Raw genomic sequence first — 26,276 nt, 5'->3', positions numbered from 1 at the left:
TTACCCTGGACAATATCAGCAGGACCTTGATAGAATGCAAAACTGGGCTGAGAAGTGACGGATAGAGTTCAACCCAGATAAGTGTGAAGTGGTTCATTTTGGTAGGTCAAATATAATGGCACAATATATTATTAATGGTAAGACTCTTGACAGTGTGGAGGATCAGAGGGATCTTGGGGTCTGAGTCCATAGGCCGCTCAAAGCAGCTGTGTAGGTTGACTGTGGTTAAGGCGGCATATGGTGTATTGACCTTCATCAACCATGGAATTGAACTTAGGAGCCAAGAGATAATGTTGCAGTTATATAGGACCCTAGCCAGACCCCACTTGGAGTACTGTGCTCAGTTCTGGTCACTTCACTACAGGAAGCAAGTGGAAACCATAGAAAGGATGCAGAGGAGATTTACAAGGATGTTGCCTGGATTGGGGAGCATGCCTTATGAAAACAGGTTGAGTAAACTCGGCCTTTTCTCCTTGGAGTGACGGAGGATGAGAGGTGACCTGATAGAGTTGTGTAAGATGATGAGAGGCAGTGATCATGTGGATAGTCAGAAGCTTTATCCCAGGGCTGAAATGGTTGCCAATTGAGGGCACAGGTATAAGGTGCTTGGTAGTAGGTACAGAGGAGATATCAGGGATAAGTTTTTTTACGCAGAGAGTGATGAGTGCGTGGAATGGGCTGCCAGCAACTGTGGTGGAGGTAAATACTATAGGGTCTTTTAACAGACTTTTGGATAGGTACAGGGAGCTTAAAAAAAAGAGGGCTATGGATAACCCTAGTAATTTCTAAGGTAGGGACATGTTCGGCACAACTTGGCAGCCGAAGGGCCTGTATTGTGCTGTAGGTTTTCTATGTTTCTAATATCAACCATGTTGACTGTAGTAGAAAGAGCAGTCATCCAATGCAGACTGACAGCATTCTTTGAGTACTAAGGGAAACAACAAAGAAGTGAAAATCGTATCCATTAATCACCTGGAATGTACATCACCAGTAGCTTGTTCTGGTCTAAACCTGTAAACCACAGCCAAGAAAGCTCACCAACACCTCTATTTCCTCAGGAGGCTGAGGAAATTTGGTCCTCATTGATCCTGACCAATTTTTATCAATGCACCACAGAAGACAGAAGACGTTCTGTTCAGATGCATAATGGCTAGGTATGGTAACTGACCCAAAACAGCATCAGCAGTCCATTTCCCTTGATGGGCACTGCCCGATCTACTGAGTTCCTCCAGCTTTTTGTGCCTTGCTCCAGATCTCTCAGCCTTTTGAGTCTGCTCTGTCATTCAATAACTTGATTGTTACTTCATTATGAATACTTATGGAGTCACTATAAATCCCCTCCTTCTCCCTCTCTCCCCCCCCCCCCCCCGCCGCTTATCAAGAATTACCTCAAAGAAGTTTCTGCTGCCACCAGCCTTTGAAAATGAGAGTTTAAAAATGTTACAATCTGCTGAGGGTCACACTAAAACACTAAATCTCAGTCTTAAGTGGATGAGCTCTTGTCTTAACTCCCTTATTATTATTATTATTATTATAACTTTATATAGCATCTTTCTTAAAGCACCTTGACGCAGGCTCAAAGTGCTTCACATAGATTGTAAAGGTAAATCAATATCGTCATAAAAATATGAGAAAAATTTAAAAATTAAAGACAAACATTATATAGTATAAAATGTAATCAAATATACCAAATTACAGCGACTTGTAAAAGTACTCAACATCAACAGGGATTAAGGAAGCCAAATTTAAAAAAAAAAAGGTTTTAGAAGTGTTTTGAAATATTCCACGGTACTAGCCTGGTATGTATTTGTCACATGGAGTTGCTTCACTTGTTGAATGTTCTGCATTATACATAGACTAATTTTAGACTTGAGTGTTCAAAATATTATTTGTTACTTGTATTGACATATTTTCAAATATTTCAGTTCATTGATTGAGATTTACACCTTACCAGAACATGCCAATCCTGAACTCTAACTGGTCTTTAAACAACTCCAAAATGCCACATGTAGATTTGTCTGACAGCAGCTGCTCCTAATCAATGCTCCTTAATTCCTGTCTTACCCTGTTGTAATTTGCTCTCCCTTAATTTAGTATTAGATCCAATTTTATCCTTAATCATAACTATCTTGAAAAGTAATGAGTTCTCAAAAAGACCACCCACTATCAGGATCTGTCACCTAGTCTGGCTCATTTTCCAAAATTAATTCAAGTGCGTTTTCTCCTCTAGTGGACTCTCCACACACTGTTTCAAGATCCCCTCTTGGATGCACAGAATAAATTCTGCCCCATCTAAACCTCTTGTATTAAGGAAGTTAATACTGGCCAAATTAAAGTCTCACTATGATAGCTCTGTTGTTTTTGCACCTTTCCATATGTAGTCAGGTTATATTCCTCCACCTCACGATAGCTCTCGGGAGACTTCCGTCAGTGTAATTGCATCTTTCTTATTTAGGAGTTCAGTCTGAATTGCTTCTGTGAATGAGCCCTCCAGTGTGCTTCCTTATCATTCTCCCCTATCAATAATGCAACCCTCCACTTCTCTATCACATTATCATATAATATGGAGTCCATCCTTGATCCTATATTTGGACATCACTTGAGTTGTCATTGACTCACTACAGATATCAAGCTTTTTACATTCATTATTGCTCTATAGATAATTGAGCAGAAAAACAGGCTTGGTAGAAATGTAGATATCAGGCATCATTTGTGCAGACAAATAATGTTTCAGGTCATTTGCTTTGCATTGTATCTGATAAGAGTAATTGAAGGAGCAGGGGAAAGTGGGTACAATGATTAAGGATTGAAAGGGAGGATCGTTCCAGGCAAAATTGTGATAATTGGAAAAATTAAACAAAACATGGGTCTAGAGGAGTAGTAAAATAGTTATTCATTGCTTGCTGTCTGTAACTAAATAATAGCAGTACTGATGACTTGAAATGATTCAACTTAGTTTTGAATCTACAAGACGGTAAAGTGCTCAAACTAAAGATGAGGCTTTGTTTCTTGATCTGAAATGGAACCTTTTAATTCATATTATACCAAGTCATTTATCAAATGTACTTTAATTTGAGGAGTTTATTTTTAATGTGGCTATTATCCACAATTTACACCAAAAAGGAAAAGATGGGGTATATTGTCATCAGTACTTTATATCTAAATTGCTGGGGTAAACATTTGCTCAGACCATGTACAAACAATGGCTTTTCTGCAATGTAATGAAGAGCCCATTGCTAAAAGTTAACATATAAACATTTCAAAACTTTCAAACCCTAATTTGTTTGCACTCTTGATTTTCAATAAAGTTTGATTTTACAAACATACATGGGAACAGAAAGAGTTATAATTTTGCCAGAAGTGCTGGAGAAATAGGTAAGTGGTCCTTGCCCATGCAATCACTGTTACAGATATCAGCCTGCTGTATCATAGCAGTAAATAGGCTATAGACAAGTGTCATTCAACTACTACTCACTCTTAAGGGCATTGTAAGTTTATCTTTTTTTCTCTCTCAAAAACTGAAAGGTTCTGATGTCATTTCAGTTCTCCAAAAATAAAAGCACACAACAATGTTAGAATCTTAGTATTAGTTTGATGTTGCAACTTACAAATTTTATTACATTACTCTTCTAATTGAAATGTATGATAAGTACAACAGCAAAAGGGGTGCAGTTCAAAACCAAAGTGGGTTTTCATTGGGGGAGGGGAAACAATTTTTTTGGTATATTTGTATGTATATGTGTGTATGTGTGTTTATATTTATTTATTATTTACTACAATTGATTGTAGTTAAAAATACACCTGTGCCTGGAAGGTCCAACTGCTTGTGAATCAGTACCCTGGTAAAAACTACACAACGAAGACAAAAGAACACTCCAAGCAACTCTGAAAAGGTTATTGAAAGGCACAAGTTAGGATACAAGAAGATTTACCAGGTCACTGAATATCCCTTGGAGTACAGTTAAGTCAATCATCAAGAAATGGAAAGAATATGGCACATCTATAGAACCGAGAGCAGGCGGTCCTCAGAAACTGAGTGACTGTGCATGAGGGGGACTAGTGAGAGAGGCCACCAAGAGATTTATGACAATTCTAGAGGAGTTGCAAGCTTCAATGGCTGAGATGGGAGAGAGTGCACATACAACTGTTGCCTGGGTGCTTCACCAGATGCCACTTTATGAGAGCGTGGCAAAGAGAAAGCCACTGTTCACGGGAGTGGTGGGGAACTTGCATGAAATTTCAGCTAGTGTTTGCCAGAGGGCATGTGAAAGACTCTGAAGTCAGCTGGAAGAAGGCTGTATCATCTGATGAAAACAAAAATTGAGCTTTTTGGCCGTAAGACTAAACGCTATGTTTGGCCAAACATCGCACATCATCGAAAATACACTGTCCCTACTATGAAGCAGGGTGGTGACTGCATCATACAGTGGGGATGTTTTACTGCAGCAGGCCTTGGAAGGTTTGTGAAGGTAAAGGGTAAAATGAGAACTTGGGAGAATATTTGTTTCCCAGCAAGACAATGGCCCCAGCATTAAGCCAAAACTACACAGGAATGGCTTAAAAACAATAATGTTAATGTTCTGGAGTGGCCAACTCAATCCAATCGAGAATTTGTGGCTGGACTAGAAAAGGGCTGTTCACTCACAATCCCCATGCAATCTGACAGAGCTTGAAGAGTTTTGTAAAGAAGCATGGGGAAAAATTGCAGTGTCCAGATGTGCAAAGCTGATAAGAGACCTATCCACAAAGACTCTAGGGTGTAATTGCTGCCAAAGTTGCATCTACTAAATACTGACCTAATGGGGGTCAGTCATTATGCTATAATTATTTTGTGTTTAATAAATGTAGTAAATTTTGACCAATTTGTAGAAATTTGTTTTCACTTTGAGTGTTTACTGTTGATCATTATCAAAAATAGCCAATTTAAATCCACTATAATTAAATTTTGTAAAACAGGAAAACTTCAAGGGGGGGGGGGGGTTATAATGTTGAATCAGGTTTATGGGTCCAGCAAGTAAGACAGGAAATGCACTGACTTTGTAAATAAATGATTACTATACCTATTCAAACAGTAAAAATTAGACAAAACATTGATATTTCCCAAGTTACAGACACTACAAAGCTGAATATTCTACAAACATATGTACAACGTACTTAGTTGAAAGTGCATGCAGCATGTACCTACCCAATTGTGACATGCATCCTTGCCTTAAACAAAGGAAGAGGAGATCAAGCCCCTTCCACATGCTATTTTATATACCCAGGATATTTGAAACTGGACTCCAGACAGCTATCCAATGGGAAAACCAGCTACAGTCTCTAAACTAACCAATCACAATGGAAGTGAATTTTGACAATCAGAATAAGGCATACCTCCAGAGGACAGGGGTGAATATATGTAATGTACACTCCTACGCGCTTAAATCATATATATGCTAGAAATCCAGATCAATGGACCCAAAATGCTTTGGAATTCAGTCCTAATGAAGGGTCTTGGCCTGAAATGTTGACTGTTCATTCCCTTCATGGATGTGCCAGAACTGCTGAGCTCTTCCAGAATTTTGTGCATGTTATGTTTGAGTACTTACAAAGTTTCTCACTCTGTGAAACTGTATGCCACAGCTTTCCTCCTCAGCCCATCGTTTAACACAAAAATGGAAAAGGCATGTAAATTTTAAATAAGTGTGTGCAATAAAAACATATTAGTCAAGGTGGGAGCGATGGCTACTCAACACATAAATATTAGACAGTTTCCATTGTTAACATTTCTAGCCCCATCTATATTTTTGGTCAGACTACAGCAAAACTTTTTCAATATTTAGGTTACTATCCAGTTTTCATGTATATTAAATATTAACATTGAATTTATGAAAGGAGTTGAACCAAAAATTGCAATGTGCTAGAAATTCACTTGTGAAACCAATCACAATTTCATTATTCTCAAATCCTTGTTCAAGTTAACATCAAGTAAAAAAGGAATTGAATGGTCAGTGATAGTAATAAATTAATAGAATAATGATTGTCATATCAGATATCTGTTCCAGTTAATTTCATTATATCTGTCAACCAACCATTTTCTTTGCAGGTATGCCTGTTAACCTTTGGCATTGTGCATATTTTCTTTTTCTAGGTTACTGTAGGAATTTGGATGGAATTCAATGCCAATAGCTGTCTTTTTTTAGAATTTTCAAGATATTAGAGCAGTTCCATCAAACTGTTTCAATACACTGCACATCTATTAAAGCCAAGTAACGAGTAAATGTGACATCATATGCAGGGACAAAATCTGAAACTGAACAAAAATAATGTCATTACAACCACGTGCGTGGCTGAAAATTGGTCTCTATTAGCACAATTCGATTCTGTCTATTCTCATAGACTACATGTAATATTTGAAATAAATTTGATTTCAGGCTCTTCAATTTCATCCATTGCAATCTGTCATGATTGATCTGGAACAATTTAAATTGCAATAAGAAATGTAGGCTTGATAAAATGCCTTTTTATAGATTTTGCATTGCAAGAAGCTATATCCATTTTTTAAATCCTAACACATCTCATGTATCACAATAAAACACAGAAACTGTTGCTATAGTTCCTTTTTTTTATTAACAACACGAGTAAATTTCCATGGTTTTATTCATGGCAACCTCAAGATTTTGCTCTTTCAAAGAGGCTGATAGAAACCAGGGTGGGATGGCACTGTCGCCTGAGCAGATTTGGACAGAGTGAGCAATATGCCAGCAAAGTAAATAATTTTAATGACTTCCTGGGAAATTAATGGTTCTTTTCCTTACACAGAGAGCAAAGTAAAGTGAGAAATTTACACACACCAATGTCAAATAAATTATAAATATATTTTGAAACATACTGTTACAAAAACACAAATCAGATTTGAGTGGGACACTTTATGAAATATTTTATGAGAAGTATAGAATTTTTAAGTACTTTTATATAATCTTTTAAAAGATGGAGAAATGTGAAATAATGAGGATTTTATGATAATTCAGTTTGGTTTAAATACATCAATTTTTATATAGCCAAGGAGTTACTCTGGATAAATTCCAAACCACCCATTTCAAATTTGGAAGACATCCATGGACTAAGACTTCACATGCATTTTAATCTAAATTTAGATTGAAATAAGAGTACACTGAACTATCTCGACTTTGAAATCAGAATTTATAGCTTTTAAAATGAAATAGCATTCTATAAGGAACTACTTCTGCGCTTTCTTTCAGTCATAATTTTCTGTCGCCTTACATGGAAATAAAGTTACCTCCTCCTTGTGTATGTCAGTCTTGGCTTTCTATAGAACGAGCACACAATGAGTTAGAACACCTTGTGAATAATTATAACCATATAACAATTACAGCACGGAAACAGGCCATCTCAGCCCTTCTAGTCCGTGCCGAACGCTTACTCTCATCTAGTCCCACCAACCTGCACTCAGCCCATAACCCTCCATTCCTTTCCTGTCCATATACCTATCCAATTTTACTTTAAATGACAATACTGAACCTGCCTCTACCGCTTCTACTGGAAGCTCATTCCACACAGCTACCACTCTCTGAGTAAAGAAATCTCCCCTAAAGTTACCCTTAAACTTTTGCCCCCTAACTCTCAACTCATGTCCTCTTGTTTGAATCTCCCCTACTCTCAATGGAAAAAGCCTATCCACGTCAACTCTATCTAACCCCCTCATAATTCTAAATACCTCTATCAAGTTGTCTATGGTGACATACTTCTACATACCACAACCTTCTACGCTCCAAAGAATAAAGACCTAACTTGTTCAATCTTTCCCTGTAACTTAGGTGCTGAAACCCAGGTAACATTCTAGTAAATCTTCTCTGTACTCTCTCTATTTTGTTGACATCTTTCCTATAATTCAGTGACCAGAACTGTACACAATACTCCAAATTCGGCCTTACCAATGCCTTGTACAATTTTAACTTTACATCCCAACTCCTATACTCAATGCTCTGATTTATAAAGGCCAGCATACCAAAAGCTTTCTTCACCACCCTATCCACATGAGATTCCACCTTCAGGGAGCTATGCACCATTATTCCTAGATCACTCTGTTCTACTGCATTCTTCAATGCCCTACCATTTACCATGTATGTCCTATTTGGATTATACCTACCAAAATGTAGCACCTCACACAGCACTAAACTCCATCTGCCATCATTCAGCCCATTCTTCTAATAGGCCTAAATCTCTCTGCAAACTTTGAAAATCTACTTCATTATCCACAACGCCACCTACCTTAGTATCATCTGCATACTTACTAATCCAATTTACCACCCCATCGTTCAGATCATTAATGTATATGACAAACAACATTGGACCCAGTACAGATCCCTGAGGCACACCCACTAGTCACTGGCCTCCAACCTGACAAACAGTTATCCACCACTACTCTCTGGCATCTCCCATCCAGCCACTGTTGAATCCATTTTACTACTTCAATATTAATACCTAACGATTGAACCTTCCTAACTAACCTTCTGTGCGGAACCTTGTCAAAGGCCTTACTGAAGTCCATATAGACATCCACTGCTTTACCCTTGTCAACTTTCTTCGTAACTTCTTCAAAAAATTCAGTAAGATTTGTCAAACATGACCTTCCACGCACAAATCCATGTTGACTGTTCCTAATCAGACCCTGTCTATCCAGATAATTATGTATACCATCTCTAAGAATACTTTCCATTAATTTACCCACCACTGACGTCAAACTGATAGGCCTATAATTGCTAGGTTTACTCTTAGAACCCTTTTTAAACAATGGAACCACATGAGGAATACGCCAATCCTCCGGCACCATCCCTGTTTCTAATGACATTTGAAATATTTCTGTCAGAGCCCCTGCTATTTCTACACTAACCTCCCTCAAGGTCCTAGGGAATATCCTGTCAGGACCTGGAGATTTATCCACTTTTATATTCCTTAAAAGCGCCAGTACTTCCTCCTCTTTAATCGTCATATTTCCCATAACTTCCCTACTTGTTTCCCTTACCTTACACAATTCAATATCCTTCTCCTTAGTGAATACCGAAGAAAAGAAATTGTTCAAAATCTTCCCCATCTCTTTCAGCTCCACACATAGCTGTCCACTCCGATTCTCTAAGGGACCAATTTTATCCCCCACTATCCTTTTTCTGATAATATAACTGTAGAAACCCTTCGGATTTATTTTCACCTTACTTGCCAAAGCAACCTCGTATCTTCTTTTAGCTTTCCTAATTTCTTTCTTAAGATTCTTCTTACATTCTTTATATTCCTCGAGCCACCTCATTTACTCCATGCTGCCTATATTTATTGTAGATATCTCTCTTTTTCCTAACCAAGTTTCCAATATCCCTTGAAAACCATGGCTCTCTCAAACTTTTAACCTTTCCTTTCAACCTAACAGGAACATAAAGATTCTGTACCCTCAAAATTTCACCTTTAAATGACTGCCATTTTTCTATTACATCCTTCCCATAAAACAAGTTGTCCCAATCCACTCCTTCTAAATCCTTTCTCATCTCCTCAAAGTTAGCCTTACTCCAATCAAAAATATCAACCCTGGGTCCAGTCCTATCCTTCTCCATAATTATATTGAAACTAATGGCATTGTGATCACTGGACCTGAAGTGCTCCCCAACACATACCCCCGTCACCTGACCTATTTCATTCCCTAACAGAAGATCCAACACTGCCCCTTCTCTAGTTGGTACCTCTATGTATTGCCGCAAATAACTATCCTGCACACATTTTACAAACTCTAAACCATCCACCCCTTTTACAGTATGGGCTTCCCAGTCTATGTGTGGAAAATTAAAATCTCCCACAATCAGAACTCTGTGCTTACTACAAATATCTGCTATTTCCTTGCAAATTTGCTCCTCCAATTCTCACTCCCCATTAGGTGGTCTATAATACACCCTTATAAGTGTTACTACACCTTTCCCATTCCTCAATTCCACCCAAATAGTCTCCCTAGTGTTGGGCTTGAAATTCTGCCCTGTGTTCGTTTAGGAAGAGAGACAACTTACACCGGAATATTACAAAACGTGGCTTTATTGCAGAATTCGTAACTGGCACAGCGAATCCACGGAGTCGCTGGAGAAGGCGTTCTGTTTTCCCCTTACAATCTGCTCTTATTTATACCCCTTTTCCCCCCAGCACAACCCCGCTACATATTAGGTAATATCGGGCACTTGTGTCCATCTTATTGGCCCGCAGCCATATGCTCACGAGTTACCTGTTTCTTTTGTTTACTGAATCGCGTGACACTAGTAGTTTCGATGTAGCGGGGTCCCCAGTTTCGCTCCCCCTCCCTCGCATTCCAGCCTATTATGTGTGTTACGTGAGCCACTCCTGACCTGTAATGGCAGTCCCGAATTAACCCCAACACTAAATAACCCTGACACGAATTAACCCCAATACTAATTAACCCCAACACTCCCTCCCTTGGCCTCCCAGAGGCCACATCCCCACATCCCTTACAATCTTTTCCGCGGCTGCCGGGATCAGGCAGAGAGGTGAGCGTCCCCCGGCACTCTTTGGCGTGTCCTCCCTATTTGCTTATCCTGATTTGTCCGACCTAGGGTCACAAAATATGGGTAGGGGTTCCCTAAACATCCGCAATTTTTACAAGAAGCATGCAACATTTCAGAAAGCTTATTCAAGAACAAATTCACAATCCCCCCCTTGCCATGGTCCATTTCAGTCCGTGTCCTCCCATAGCGCGTCTGCTTTCCGGGAGGGCCGTGTCCTCCCCTTCCACCGGGAACAAGGGTGCCTGGTACGCCGGTGGAGGTCCATTCTTTCCAGTCAAGGCTCGATCTATAGTCCGGATGACTAGGGTCCTAATACAGGGTATGCAACAACAACCACACGTGATAAAGATAGCAATTGAAATAGACAGTCCCAGTGCCAACTGTCCAAGTAGGACCCCCCATTCCCCAAACGTACGTTTCAACCAATTCAGCACTGGGTTATTGACTCCTGATTGTTGCTTTAGCTCATTGGCCAGGGATCGCAATTTAGTCAAGCCCTTGGTTAGTGATCCGTCCGGGCCTGTATTGTTCGCTATGGTCATACAGCACATGTCACCAAACAGGGCGCACACTCCGCCCTTCTCTGCTAAGATCATATCTATGGCAATTCTGTTCTGCAGGGTCATTAGGGACGTCTGTGATAGCTGCTCGTGGACAGCTTCCGCGATGTCCCTGGTTAGATTAGCCAGCCTCTGAACGTTATAGTGGATCAGGTTGATCCGGTTGACATTTTTATTGGTGGTGATTGGGAATATGGCTGAAAAAAGTGGAAAGCTCTCAAAGCCTGCAGCTACCTCGTCTGCCAGTTTATATTCGTCCGGGATGTTTCTAGCCTAACCGATAGCATCGATCCATATCCCATCGGGGTTCCTTTCCCCCCTTTCAGTGAGCGCCCTCTTGTTCCTATACCACCTCCCGATTTCATCAGGGATTGGGTTGAGGGTGTAGTCCCCTGGATTCTTTGCCGCAATGAAAAGAGGTACATTTAGAGTGATCAGGGTGCAGGTCCCCTCCCAGTTTACAGGTAGCCAATTATATAGGACCCGTTTCCCACAGTACCACCAGAGGTCCGCTCTGCTGACAGTCAGCATGGTGGCGTTTTCGGTGCCAGTAAGACTGATCCAGGTAGAACACGCACTGTCAGGTAGGTTGCCCACTCTGTAGGGCTGATCCGACGGGGACAGGTTAGTAACGCAAGTGATGTTCCTGATCGGGTCCACCCTAAAGGCTGGTGGGGTCACATTGGCCGGGGCCATGGGGAAATAGGTTTCCCAGGACTTACACCCGGCAGAGGGGTTGGTTAGTGACATGAGTTCGAGGGCGCAACGGAAGGTGTCATTTCCTTCCTCGAAGGGGCTGGGACTCATGAGGAGTGTGGGTTTCCCCGTAGCACATACCCAGCAGTCCCCTATCGCTGCCTGGGTGGTGTATTGGACCACTCGGTCAACCCAGGCGTTTGCTTCCACGTACCCTGTCTCAATTGCAATATACTCCCGGGGAGTTATCTTATTCGTGTCCGAACTCTTTACCAGAACAGGGCTGGCTGTGGGACCCAATCCTGGGTCTGTGTGGGTTCCCAGATTGATCCGGATAATTCCCCATGGGTCTCGGCCTGTCACGTCCGCCCTTATGATCAGATAGAGCACGCCCCCCCGCCCCATGCTCCCTGACCTCTGACCCGCGACGAGTGGAGCAGGTCTGTGACGACCATCCCTTCATACTAAAAGGGTTGTGTATTTCTTCCTTGAGTGTCAGGATTAACGGGTTCACTCCCTGCTTTCTTCCCCAAACAGAGCCCCTGTAAAGGCTCACCTTCCTCTTAAACTCATAGTAGGGTTTGGAGGACCCTCGATTGTTTGGCCTATTATCCAGCCAGGACTGGTCTGGGCCTGTCCACCACCATACATTTATCCATGCGCTACACTCCTTTACCCATGGGTTCGGGTATCCCAAGGTGAATGGACACATGTAGACATTATACCCAGTCCAGGCTTTCTTGTCGCCCCAACAGTTGATCACATCGCACAGGTCGAACTGGAATGTCCTACCTGTATGAGGGTCCGCATTAAGGATGATGTTCGCTCCGCACGCATCTCCTCCCCTTCCCGCTTCGGCCATCGGCGCCTTACCTAGGAGCATTACTCCTACCCATATCAGGGTTTTCCATGGCGTCATCTTCCTCGGCTTCCTCCTCCTCTATGTCGGAATCGGGATCAATCGGTCTTCCTTTCTTTGTCCTAGAGCAGTGCGAGAAATGGTGCCAGTTATTGTCCCCCTCCCTTCCTACCTTGAGTGTATTGTTTGAAATTTCTGTAACAGGGTACGGGCCATGCCATCGCTGCTCGCTCCAGGAGGAGCGCCCTGGCTGCCGCAGGTAGACCTCATCTCCTATTTTTAGCGGCAGCTCGGGGGGTGCGTCCTCAGGGTGGGCATTCCTGACTTGCTTAGCTATGAGCCTCACCATCTGGCCCAGGACTCTCATGTATTGGGTCATGTCCTGATTCATTGTCTCCCAGTTTTCCTCCCACCGTGGTGATGTGCGCGGTCCGGGCATGGAGCGCCCTGTCAGTATCTCGTGTGGTGTTAGAAAGGTTTCCCCATTCTTTTCTTGCCGCATGGACATCAGAGCCAGGGGGAGAGACTCCACCCAAGTGAGCTGGGTGCCTGCCATTACCTTTGCAATTTTGTCTTTTATGGTTCGATTTGCTCTTTCCACTAGGCCCTGGCTTTCTGGGTGGTAGACACTGCCGAACCGATGGGTTATCCCTAGAACACCCTCTACTCTGGCCAAGTGTTCGTTTTTAAAGTGGGTGCCATTGTCTGTACAGACTTTAGTGGGGACACCGTATCGGGGAATCAGTTCCTGGGTAAGGATGTTGACCACCGTCTCACCATCCTCCGCCCTCGTGGGGAAAGCTTCTACCCATCTCGAGAATCGGTCCACTACAACTAACAGGTATCGGTCGTTCTTGGGGGTCCTTAATCTTGCTCCCATGTCCGTGAAATCCATACAAATTTCCTGCCATGGTCCCGTGGGGTTGGGGAATTTGAGCATCGGATGAGGCAGTGGTTTCCGGGCATTGTGTTCATTACAGATTTTACATTCAGCTCTCAAATTTTCCATGTGCTCCTTCAATTTTGGAGCCCACCAGTGATTCTTTATAAGTTTTATTACCTTGGCTATCCCTATGTGGGTGGGCCCATGGATCTCCTTAAATAGTGACGGTAGTAATGCCCTGGGTGCTACTATCTCCCCTCCCTCGGACCGCCATATATGGTGGTCCGTATCTCCCATAGTGAAGTGTTGTCGAGCAGCTCCCTTGTTAACCCACCCCTGACGCTCTGCTGCCGATGCTGCCCCCTGTAACTCAGCAAGGTGGAGCAGAGCATCCGCTTGGAGCAACGGAGCGACCTGTAAACCTCGGGATTCCGGCTGGACCGGCTCCGGGCGGGGCGAGCCAGGAGGCTCACAGTCTGAGGTGTCCCTCCCTGACCTCAGGGTGGGCATTTGAATTGCGGCTTTCGCCGCCCTGTCAGCTGCATCATTACCTCTAGCCTCGGGGGTGTTGGAGGAGCTGTGGCCTGCCACCTTTAACACTGCGACCTGAGTCGGTAGGCGGACTGCCCTTAGTAACCTGCGGAGAGGTCCTTCATGCTTCACCGGGGTACCAGCCGCAGTCCTGAAACCCCGCCGGATCCAAGCTGCTCCCTCTACATGCACAGCCCCCCACGCGTAGTTAGAGTCGGTGTAAATATTGACTCGCAAACCCTCACTAAGCTCTAAGGCGCGCAGGAGGCCGTAGACCTCGGCCAGCTGGGCTGAGGCTGGTTGTGGGATCTCGGTCACCAAATGCTAGTGGCGGCAGCTTTTTTATTAACGTGTCCAGATCAGTACGGGCCCAGGGGACATACTTTACCCCCCCCCCCTCCCTGTGTGGCCAATAGGGGACCCTGTAGACCCCGCCAGGAGACACCATCCCCCGGCGTGCTATCCCCGTCCTCCAAGGGGTCGGGTTCGTTAGCCTGACCTATGGACGGGCTGCCTTTTACCAGTGTGGCTCGCAGTCCAGACCCTGTGATTACTACCGAGTCCTCCTCAGGAGGCTCGGTCTGTCGCCGCAGCTCAGGGTCTCTCTTGCCACCTAGAATCGTGAGGGCGGCATGCTGGAATGACTGAGTGGGGAGGTTCGGAGGGCAGGCACCAGTCCGGCCCGTCGCCCGTCGGGGTCACCAAATGTTGGGCTTGAAATTCTGCCCTGTGTTCGTTTAGGAAGAGAGACAACTTACACCGGAATATTACAAAACGTGGCTTTATTGCAGAATTCGTAACTGGCACAGCGAATCCACGGAGTCGCTGGAGAAGGCGTTCTGTTTTCCCCTTACAATCTGCTCTTATTTATACCCCTTTTCCCCCCAGCACAACCCCGCTACATATTAGGTAATATCGGGCACTTGTGTCCATCTTATTGGCCCGCAGCCATATGCTCACGAGTTACCTGTTTCTTTTGTTTACTGAATCGCGTGACACTAGTAGTTTCGATGTAGCGGGGTCCCCAGTTTCGCTCCCCCTCCCTCGCATTCCAGCCTATTATGTGTGTTACGTGAGCCACTCCTGACCTGTAATGGCAGTCCCGAATTAACCCCAACACTAAATAACCCTGACACGAATTAACCCCAATACTAATTAACCCCAACACACCTTTCCCATTCCTCAATTCCACCCAAATAGTCTCCCTAGACAAGCCCTCTAATCTATCCTGCCAGAGCACCGCTGTAATATTTTCTCTGACAAGCAACGCAACACCTCCCCCTCTTGTCCCTCCCATTCTATCACACCTGAAGCAACAAAATCCAGGAATATTTAGTTGCCAATCACACCCCTCCTGCAACCATGTTTCACTAATAGCTACAACATCATATTTCCAGGTATCAATCCATGCTCTAAGCTCATCCACCTTTCTTACAATGCTCCTAGCATTAAAATAAATGCATTTAATTGTGAGCTGTGTCTTAGGTTCGGGTGTGGGAGAAGGTACCAACTGGGTAAAACAAATGTACGTTTGTATTTTCATGTAAGAAGAGACAAAACAAATGAAGGAAGAGTTCAGCAGACAATATAACCAAAACGGTAAAATAATTTAATTGGATTCATGTGTAGTATTCTGGTGAAACATCAAATGTCTTTTGTGACTTATGAATGCTAATCAAATTCTATGATGCAATCCTGTTTGGCAGTACAGAAAGCAGTAACTATAGAGTGCAGTGTCTCCAGGAACCTGATTCCATGTTGTTAAACAATGTTTATTGTTCGATGTTTAAGGTAAAAATGCAGGCTGTATCACAAGTTACATTACCATGGTTGCTAGCACTTGGCACACCTCTTCCAATTGTACATTCTTCATGTGTATGCCTGAACTAATCAGCGTGTTTCAGCTATAAGGGCACTTATTCTTTAAAATGAGAGGTGTACTGTATTTTCTGTCAGGAAAAACCCAGAAGATACTTTTCTCCCTTAGCCTGCCTTTGCTGAGATCCATTAACTAGGACAGATTAGTCATACCAGAAATAAATGCAAAGGTTTGATCTTTGTTGGGTAAACATCGTAGACTCCAAAGGCATGAGGGGCAATTGAACCTTTTGGCAGTGCACTGTTACATATTTGATGCCTTTAAAAACTGAAGTAGTCTAAGATATTTAAAATTGTTAAAAGTTGTGGTAACTAAAATAAACAATCTTGTAGAGTCAGAGTCATACAGCATAGAGTCAAGACTTGTCAGCCCAACTTGTCCATGGTAACCATGTTGCCCAAGGAACTAGTCCCATCAGCCTTTGTGTAGCCCATAGCCATCTAAACCTCTCCTATTCAATTTCAAATTAAGAAAAGCTCATACAATATAACTAAAAACTTTAAACAAGCCAAAATAATTTGAAAAACTTACCATCCATCTTGCTGCCATTGAGCTTCTACCATAGAGAAATCACTGACTTTTTGTACAGCCAAGCAAATTGGTGGAAAAAAACAGCTTCCATGACTTCCAAAAGAGATTAGGATCCAGGCAGTACATGAAGTAGGTGTTGCCAGTTTTGTACAATGGTCTACACTTACCATATTGGCAAGCCTGCAGACTACATCTATGGTTCATCCAGTATCAGACCTCATAGGCAGCCTGCACTATGGGTGTGTTATATTGTTATTTCAACAGAGGGCAAGGATTCTGGCACCGAGGTTCCCAATGCAACAATCTTGTGAGTAATGCAGCAACAGGCTATAATGATTTGTAACTCCATTTGTACTGTCCTTACTGGGAACATACTTAAAGCATTAAATGAAGTACCATTATGGATAAACATTTACTGTTGATAAATTAGTAAGAAATATAAGACACAGCTGCCCTATTTGTTTTGAAGGTAACATGTGGAAATATTTTCATAAATGTGATACATAAACAATGTGTCTCATATTTACTACTGTGTCATAAGCGGTACAAAGTGCTATCAGGCCCTTGCAAGGTTCGTTTGACATTCACTTTTTGCATTTCTTTCTAACTTTCTGTTGTACTTCCCTGGATGATAACCATCAGTATTTTGTATCCTGTAATTTTATGTTGACCTCATCAACTGAAGGAGTTCAGACTTGAAATATGAATACTGTTTCTATTCCCACAGGTATTACCTGACCTGTATGCTTCCAGAATTTTCTACCTTTTAGTATTTTGAAGACAGTTTGGCACTGTTTATAATTTTCACCAAGACCTTGGTTCCAATCTAGTCTGGGTGTAACTGTTCTGACTATACTTGGCACATCCAGATCTCTGAATTGCTGATTTAACTTTTAAGCCTTCCAATAATTTCACACTATTTAAGTGCTCAGTTCATTGAAAGTGCCAGCACCCATAGAAAGGGTGATGAAAAAGGTATCTATCATGTTGGCCTTCATCAGTCAGGGCATCAAGTTTAGGACTAGGTACATTATGTTGCAGTTATACAAGTTGCTGGTGAGGCCACACATGGAGTATTGTGTGCAATTTTGGTCACCATATTATAGGAAATATATTGACAAGCTAGAGTAGATACAGAAGAGATTTATAAGGTTGCTATCTGGACTAGAAAGCTTGAGTTATAAGGAAAGATGGGCTACATTGAATCTTTATTCCTTGGAGTGTAGGAGAACAAGGGGTAACCTCAAAGACACGTATAAATTCATGAGGGTTATGGATAAGATGTACAGTCAGAATCTTTTTCTCAGGGTCGGAGTCCAAAACCAGAGGGCACAGATACTGGATAAAAGGGGAAAGTTTTAAGAGATCTGAAATGTAACTCTTCTTTACACAGAGGGTAGTGAGTACCTGCAATGAGCTGACAGAGGAAATAGTCGAGGCAGGTGCAATTGCAACATGCAAGAGCCACGCATTTAGCTCCCTGATTGAATTAACCTTGAGCCAATTTGCACATGGCTCAGCTAACAGTCCAGAGATTATTAACTTTTATGTACTGCATTTTAATTTAGTCCCTAGTTGTTCAAATTCCTTCAGCAGAGCCTTTTTCCTTGTTCTACTTATGTTACAGGACCCACATGGATCACAACAACTGGATCTTTTTCCTCCCCCTCCAAATTCCTCTGCAGGTTGGATTAGATTCCTGAACCTAGGCATGTGACAAGCAACACAGCCTTCTGGACTCTCCATCCTTGCAACAGGCAATGTGTCTATTCCTCAGACTATACTGACCCCGATTACAACTACAATTTTCTCTTTTCTCTCTGGAATGGCTCCCTGAACAACATTGCCACGGTTAGGTTGGTCATCCTTCCTACAGCCACATAGGGAGCAAGAATCTTAAACCAGTTGGACTGACCCTCATTCAGCAATACCTTTTAGATTCCCCAACCTGCTTCACTCTCAGTCACACCCTCGTCCCTGGCCTTAGAACAAATTTAAAGCAGTTAATCTATAATGGCTACATCTAGGTAACTCTACCCCTCCCTGATGTGTCACAGTGTCTGAAGCTCAGATTCCAGCTTAATCCTGAATTCCTTAAGCAACCAACACTTGCTGTAGATGTAGTCACTGGGAACCACAGTGGGATTTATCAACTTCCACATCATGCAGCTGCAACACATCACCTGATCTGCATCTCTCCTTTATTTACCTAGCTGTATTGTACCTCACTAAGAGGATACAAAAATTTCTGCCAGGTGCCCCTGCAATTTCTTCCTTTGCTTCCCACAAATTAATTGGATACACTTAGGGATTTATCCACCTTTAATGCCTCAACACCACCAGCACCTCCACTTTCACTAGGTTGATGTGTTTCAGGACATCATTGTGCTCTTCCTTGAACTTTCTCCAATTCAATACCTTCTGGACAGTAAATACAGATGAGAAGTATTAAATTAAGGCCTCAGCTATGTCCTGTGGCTCATAGATGACCATGCTGATTCTTAAGGGAATCTATTCTCTCTACTCTATTACTTTTAATATAGAATCTCTTAAGATACTCTCTTACGTATCTGCCAAGGACATCTCACATCACCCTTTTGCTCACCTGATTTCTTTGTCAGGTTTACTGCAACATCTCTTATACTACTCAAAGAATTTGCTTGATCGCAAAATGTATAACTCACAAGTCTCCTTTTTGCTGTCTATAGCCTCAATATCTTCTTCAGCCAGGGTTCAAGGAACATTTATCATCAAAGTAGATATACTATGTACTACTTTGAAATTTGTCTTCTTACAAGCAGCCACTAAAACAAAGAAACCCAATAGAACCCATTAAAAGACTGTCAAACACCTAATGTGCGAAAAAGGACAAATCATGCAAACCATAAAAAGCAAACAAACAACACTCAGAACTAAAGTTCATGGAAGTGAGTACACAGCCACGAAGCCAATTCACTGCCTCAGCCAATCCAGAAGCTTGTTAATTGCAGGCCACAGCATCAGTTCAGTGCAGTCCCGCTTTTCTGATTCGAAACTTGGTGCAGCCATGATAAAGGGTGTATGGTTTCATACCATATTAAGAAACTGCAGCCCATATTTAAAAAAAAACCCTCAGAGTGTTTGCTTAAGAAACATATGCAAAAACAAATTAATGCAAATTTTATTCGCAAAATTATATTTTTTTAAAAAATCAAACCTTATCCTTACACATCTTGCTGGACTGAAATAAAATGTGAAATAAAGTAGCTGACTGAGTCCATTTTGAAATCTTGCTTAAGCTAGATAAACTTTCATAAATGTGTTTATCACAGAGAAGAAAACTTCTTTAGAAAGCTGGTTTCATGTTATAAGGCACACATGACCAGAAAGTTCTATTTAACTGCAGGTACATCCAAAGTATGTATATTTTATACATTTTCAGACATGTATTAATAATATTTACTCATATTGTTTTAAATAATGGTAACGTGTAATCAATTCAAAATACTAATTTAAAATTAATTAGCTTAATAGCCATAAGACTATTTATCAAATATTATCAAATTTATCTAATTCTCAATTTTTTCTCCTTCTCTTTGTATTCTTCTCTTGAAGCACTGCAGATTTATTTGCTTCCTGTTGAGAAACAGAGAGGAGTCAAAGAATCAATCGGCTCACAAATGAGCCCCCTGTCCCAAGTAGTCCACCAAAACAAGATGTACATCAAAGCCAGTCAAATTTGCTTGTTTTTGGCCCATCTTTCTAAATTAGTCCTACCCATGTACCTGTCCAACTGCCTTTCAAAAGTTATTATAACCATATAATAATTACAGCACAGAAACAGGCCATCTCGGCCCTTCTAGTCCGTGCCGAACGCTTACTCTCACCTAGTCCCACCGACCTGCACTCAGCCCATAACCCTCCACTCCTTTCCTGTCCATATACCTAACCAATTTTTTTTAAAATGACAATATCAAAACTGCCTCTACCACTTCTACTGGAAGCTCGTTCCACACAGCTACCACTCTCTGAGTAAAGAAGTTCCCCCTCGTGTCACCGCTAAACTTTTGCCCCTTATCTCTCATGTCCTCTTGTTTGAATCTCCCCTACTCTCAATGCGAAAAAGCCTATCCACGTCAACTGTATCTATTCCCCTCATAATTTTAAATACGTCTACCAAGTCCCCCCTCAACCTTCAACACTCTAAAGAATAAAGACCTAACTTGTTCAACCTTTCTCTGTAACTTGGGTGCTGAAACACAGGTAACATTCTAGTAAATCTCCTCTGTACTCTCCTTACTTTGTTGACATCTTTCCTATAATTCGATGACCAGAACTGTATACAATACTCCAAATTTGGCCTCACCAATGCCTTGTACAATTTTAACATTACATCCCAACTCCTATACTCAACACTCTGATTTATAAAGGCCAGCATACTAAAAGCTTTCTTCACCACTCTATCCACATGAGATTCCACCTTCAGGGAACTATGCACCATTGTTCCCAGATCACTCGGTTCTCCATTCCTCAATGCCTTACCATTTACCATGTTATAATACCTGCCTCAACCACTTCCTTGAGTAGATCACACTCTGTTTAAAAATAGCTGCCCCTCAAGTTCCTATTAAGGTTTTCCCTTTTCATCTTAAACCCATGCCTACTCTAATTCTTGATTTCCAACCATGGGAAAATTACAGTTCATTGACCCTATGCTTTATGCCCCTTAGGCTTTTCTACACCTCTATAAGATTGCCTCCCAGTCTCCTACACTCCAAAAGAAAAAAATCCTAGTCTGTTCAACCTCTCCCTATAACTCGGTCCTTCCAGTCATGGAAACATACTTGTAAATCTTTTCTACACTCATTTAATAATATATTTCCTAAAGCAGGGTGACCAAAAACTGAACACTATACTTCAAATATTGGAGTATTAAACTACCACCCCACCAGCATCTTGTACAACTGCACAACAGGAAGTGAAGAGCTCAAGGCCTGGTGCCAGGCAAAAAAAAAGTCAACAAGACAAAGAAAATTGTTATCAACTACAGGAGAACTCTCACCACTCATGCACCTCTTTTAATTGTGGAAACTGCGAATGGTTTCAATCTCCTGGCAGTACACAAACAACCTCTCGTGGTTGCATAACACATTTTACATAAACAGAAAAGCTCACCAATGCCTGTACTTTTTGAAGAGGATGAAGGGAGCTAGACTATGCACATCTCTACTCATATCCTTCTACAGATGTGCAGCAGAGAACATCTCAACATGCTGCATCACTGTGTGTTACAGACACTGCACTGCAATGGACATGAAGGTTCTATGACAAGCAGCCAAAACTGCCAATGCATCACTGACACCAGCCTACCTGCTATAAAAGGCATCCATATAGTATATCAAGTCAAGTCACTTTTTATTGTCATTTTGACCATAACTGCTGGTACAGTACATAGTAAAAATGAGACAACATTTTTCAGGACCATGGTGTTACATGACACAGTACAAAAACTAGACTGAACTATGTTTAAAAAAAAACACAGAAAAGAACTACACTAGACTACAGACCTACCCAGGACTGCATAAAGTGCACAAAACAGTGCAGGTATTACAATAAATAATAAACAGTACAATACGGCAGTAAGGTATCAGTCCAGGCTCTGAGTATTGAGGAGTCTGATAGTTTGGGGGAAGAAACTTTTACATAGTCTGGTCGTGAGAGCTCAAATACTTCGCTGCCTTTTCCCAGACGGCAGGAGAGAGAAGAGTTTGTATGAGAGGTGCGTGGGGTCCTTCATAACGCTATTTGCTTTGCGGATGCAGTGTGTAGTGTAAATGTCTGTAATGGCGGGAAGAGAGACCCCGATGATCTTCTCAGCTAACCTCACTATCTGCTGTAGGGTCTTACAATCTGAGATGGTGCAATTTCCAAACCAGGCAGTGATGCTCTCAATACAACCCCTGTAGAATGTGATGAGGATGGAGGGTGGGAGATGGACTTTCCTCAGCCTTCGCAGTAAGTAGAGACGCTGCTGGGCTTTCTTTGCTATGGAGCTGGTTTTGAGGGACCAGGTGAGATTCTCCGCCAGGTGAACACCAAGAAATTTGGTGCTCTTAATGATCTCTACCGAGGAGCCATCGATGTTCAGTGGGGAGTGGTCACTCCATGCCCTCCTGAAGTCAACAACCATCTCTTTTGTTTTGTTCACATTCAGAGACAGGTTGTTGGCTCTGCACCAGTCCGTTAGTCGCTGCACCTCCTCTCTATAAGCTGACTCGTCGTTCTTGCTGATGTGACCTACCATGATCGTGTCATCAGCGGACTTGATGGTGTGATTCGAGCTGTGTGTTGCAGCACATTCATGGGTCAGCAGAGTGAACAACAGTGGACTGAGCACACAGCCCTGGGAGGCCCCCGTGCTCAGTGTGATGGTGTTAGAAATGCTGCCTCCGATCTGGACTGACTGAGGTCTCCCAGTCAGGAAGTCTAGTACCCAGCTGCAGAGGGAGGTGTTCAGGCCCAGTAGGCTCAGCTTTCCAATCAGTTTCTGAGGGATGATTGTGTTGAATGCTGAACTGAAGTCTATGAACAGCATTCAAATGTATGTGTCTTTTTTGTCCAGGTGGGTTAGGGCCAGGTGGAGGGTGATGGCAATGGCGTCATCTGTTGAGCAGTTGGGACGGTACACAAACTGCAGGGGGTCCAGTGAGGGGGGGCAGCAGGGTCTTGATGTGCCTCATGACAAGCCTCTCAAAATACTTCATGATGATGGATGTAAGTGCAATGGGACGGTAGTCATTTAGGCAGGACACCGAAGACTTCTTTGGCACAGGGACGATGGTGGTGACCTTGAAGCACATTGGAACAGTGGCGCTGCTCAGGGAGATGTTGAAGATGTCAGTGAGAACATCTGCTTGCTGGTCTGCACATCCTCTGAGCACTCTACCAGGAATGTTGTCTGGTCCAGCAGCCTTCCGTGGGTTGACTCTGCACAGCGTTCTTCTCACATCGGCCACGGTGAGACACAGCACCTGGTCATTTGTAGGAGGGGTGGACTTCCTCGCCACCACCTCATTTTCCGCCTCAAAATGAGTATAGAAGTTATTCCGCGCATCTGGAAGGGAAGCATCACCCGCACAATCAGGTGATGTTGTCCTGTAATTGGTGATGTCCTGGATGCCCTTCCACTGTGCCGCGTGTCACCACTGACCTGGAAGTGGCTGTGGATTCGCTGGGCACGTGCACGCTTTGCCTCTCTGATGGCCCTTGCTGTTGTTAGGGCTGCCTTGTCACCTGCTCTGAAGGCGGAGTCACGGGTCCTCAGCAGTGCACGGACCTCCACGGTCAACTATGGCTTCTGGTTAGCGCGTGTAGTGATGGTCTTGGACAGAGTAACATCATCAATGCACTTGCTGATGTAGCTAGTCACCGATGCTGTGTACTCCTCTAAGTTGGTAGAGTCACCATCGGTTGCAGCCTCCCTGAACATGTGCCAGTCAGTGTGCTCAAAGCAGTCTTGAAGAGCAGAGATGGCTCCTGCTGGCCAGGTTTTCACCTGCTTCTGGACTGGTCTGGAGCGCCTGACGAGCAGTCAGTATGCTGGGAATAGCATAACAGAGTCTGAGTAACCGAGGTGGGGGCGGGGCTCCACCCGGTACTGATGCACCATCAGTAACTCACGCTGAGACTTAGGAAGCGAGATATCGGCTTTTATTGACTGGAAGAATAAACAACACTACATCCTGGGGAAAATGAGGGAGAGCAGCAGCCCACAGTCGCCTTTATACAGGGGTCTATGGGAGGAGCCACAGGAGCAGTCAGCAGGGTCTGTGGGAGGAGCCACAGGAGCAGTCAGACAGGTATATCTAGTTCACCACAGGTACACATCGGGAATGTTTATGTAAACCAGGTCCAACACGTTCTCCCCCCTCATTGAAAAGTCCACATACTGATGGAATTTGGGGAGCACTGACTTGAGGTTCGCATCGTTAAAATCTCCGGTGACAATAAACAGTCCATCAGAGTGTGCATTCCGCAGTTCGCTAATAGCCCCATACAGTTCACAGAGCGCCTCTTTAGCATTAGCGCTGTGCGGAATGTAGACACAGATTATGAGGACAGTAGTGAATTCCCGTGGTAAATAAAATAATCGGCATCTAACAGCCACAAACTCCACTGGCGATGAGCAGTGTCTGGAAACCAGCACAGAGTTCTTGCACCATTCCGTATTGATGTAAACATACAAGCCACTACCGCGAGTCTTACTGGAGAGAGCTCTGGAAAGAAAGGTGCAGAAAGATACAGAAAGATGCCAAAAAAATGGCCTGTAACACCATGAAGGATCCCACCCACCCTGCTCATGGACCTTTTGTCCCACTTCCATCAGGGAGAAGGATATGTAGCATCCTTACCAGGATCACTAGACTCAAAAACAGTTACTTTCCAAGCAGTATGGTTGATCAACACCTCCACCCACTAACTCACTTCTCCATACCTCACTACTTTATCATTTCCTTTCAGAGTCACCTTAAATGCTCCCGTGCCTCATGTCTTTCTATAGATATACAATCAATCTTCGTATATAAACTATCATAAGTATTTATATTTATTGGGGTTTTTTAAAAAATTGGTGTGTCCTTTACCTTATTGAATTTTTTTTTGTGCTGCAACTGATCTGGAGTAATTATTACATTCTCTTTCATATTTGTGTACTGAAAATGACATTAAATAATCTTGAATAACCACCCAGCTTCTATACTCAGTAGGCCAGTATGCAAGAAACATTCTTCATCACCAAGACCACCTGCGATTTCACATTCAGGACACCATGTACCTGATCTTCAAGCTCCCCCTCTTCTACAACTCTCCCCCAGGCCCTACCATTTACTGTGAAATCTGACTTTGATATGACTTCCCTAAATTCAACACCACGCTTATTGGAATTAAACTCCATTTGGCATACCTTGGTTCACTAACACAGCTGATCAAGATCCTCCTGTAGTTTTTGATAACTTTCACTGCCAGCAATACTGCCTACAGCATTTAGTGTCATCTACAAACTTACTTAACCATGCCTTGTCCATTTTCAAGTTCCTACCATCATTCTGTGCTTCTCATCATCAAACCAAGTGTGTATCTAATCAGGCAGCTCCTTCTGGATTCCATGCAATCTAACTTTACAAGGCAGAGCACAATACTGATTTTGTTACACAGAAATTTACAGTACATTAAAGACCCTTCGGCCCACCACTCTCTGTGTGGAAAAACTTACAATGGGTGATTGATAAGTTAATAACTCATCTGGGTGTTTGATAAGTTTGTGGCCTAATGTAGAATGAGATGACTTATTAACTTCAAACGTTCTGCATAACCACTCAAAGAGTTGACGTGTATGTGCATGTAACAAGAGCTGTATAACTCATTTCCTTCTACCTTCAGCCACAAACTTATCAATCACCCATCTGTGGACACTTTCTGGAGGTCCAAGATCCGTATGCTCCTCAACCGCGGGACTAAGTGTGTACATGTAGGAGGGGACTATGTTGAAAAATAAATGTGCTAGGTTTTCTAAAATTGACTCCTTCTACCTTGGGCCACAAACTTATCAATCACCCTTCGTACCTCTGACATCACCCTTCTACCTACTTCCAAGCACCTTAAAACTATGCCACCTCGTGTTAGCCATTTCAGCCCTGGGAAAAAGCCTCAGGCTATCCACACAATCATGCCTCTCATCATCTTATACACCTCTGTCAGGTCACCTCCCATCCTCTGTTACTCCAAGGAGAAAAAGCTAAGTTCACTC

General features: G+C 42.8%; 1 protein-coding gene across 15 annotated transcripts in view; it reads right to left on the bottom strand.

Annotated features, from left to right (window-relative positions):
• Positions 1-26,276, bottom strand: part of zte38 (zebrafish testis-expressed 38) — a 68,511-nt gene that overhangs the window by 7,468 nt on the left and 34,767 nt on the right. For 2 of the 15 annotated variants that reach the window (XM_073062937.1, XM_073062932.1), the window contains one exon: positions 19,641-20,107. The exons of the other annotated variants lie outside the window; for them this stretch is intronic. Coding sequence is in view for 1 of the 2 variants with exons in the window: in XM_073062932.1 (XP_072919033.1) it covers positions 20,048-20,107 (60 nt within the window). In the remaining variant the exon portion in view is untranslated. Of the gene's footprint in view, positions 1-19,640; positions 20,108-26,276 lie in introns of those variants that run through there. 15 annotated transcript variants of the gene reach the window in all.

The sequence above is a fragment of the Hemitrygon akajei genome, chromosome 12 (assembly GCF_048418815.1).
Source record: "Hemitrygon akajei chromosome 12, sHemAka1.3, whole genome shotgun sequence".
NCBI lineage: Eukaryota > Metazoa > Chordata > Chondrichthyes > Myliobatiformes > Dasyatidae > Hemitrygon > Hemitrygon akajei.
This window is presented reverse-complemented; position numbering and strand designations above follow the sequence as displayed.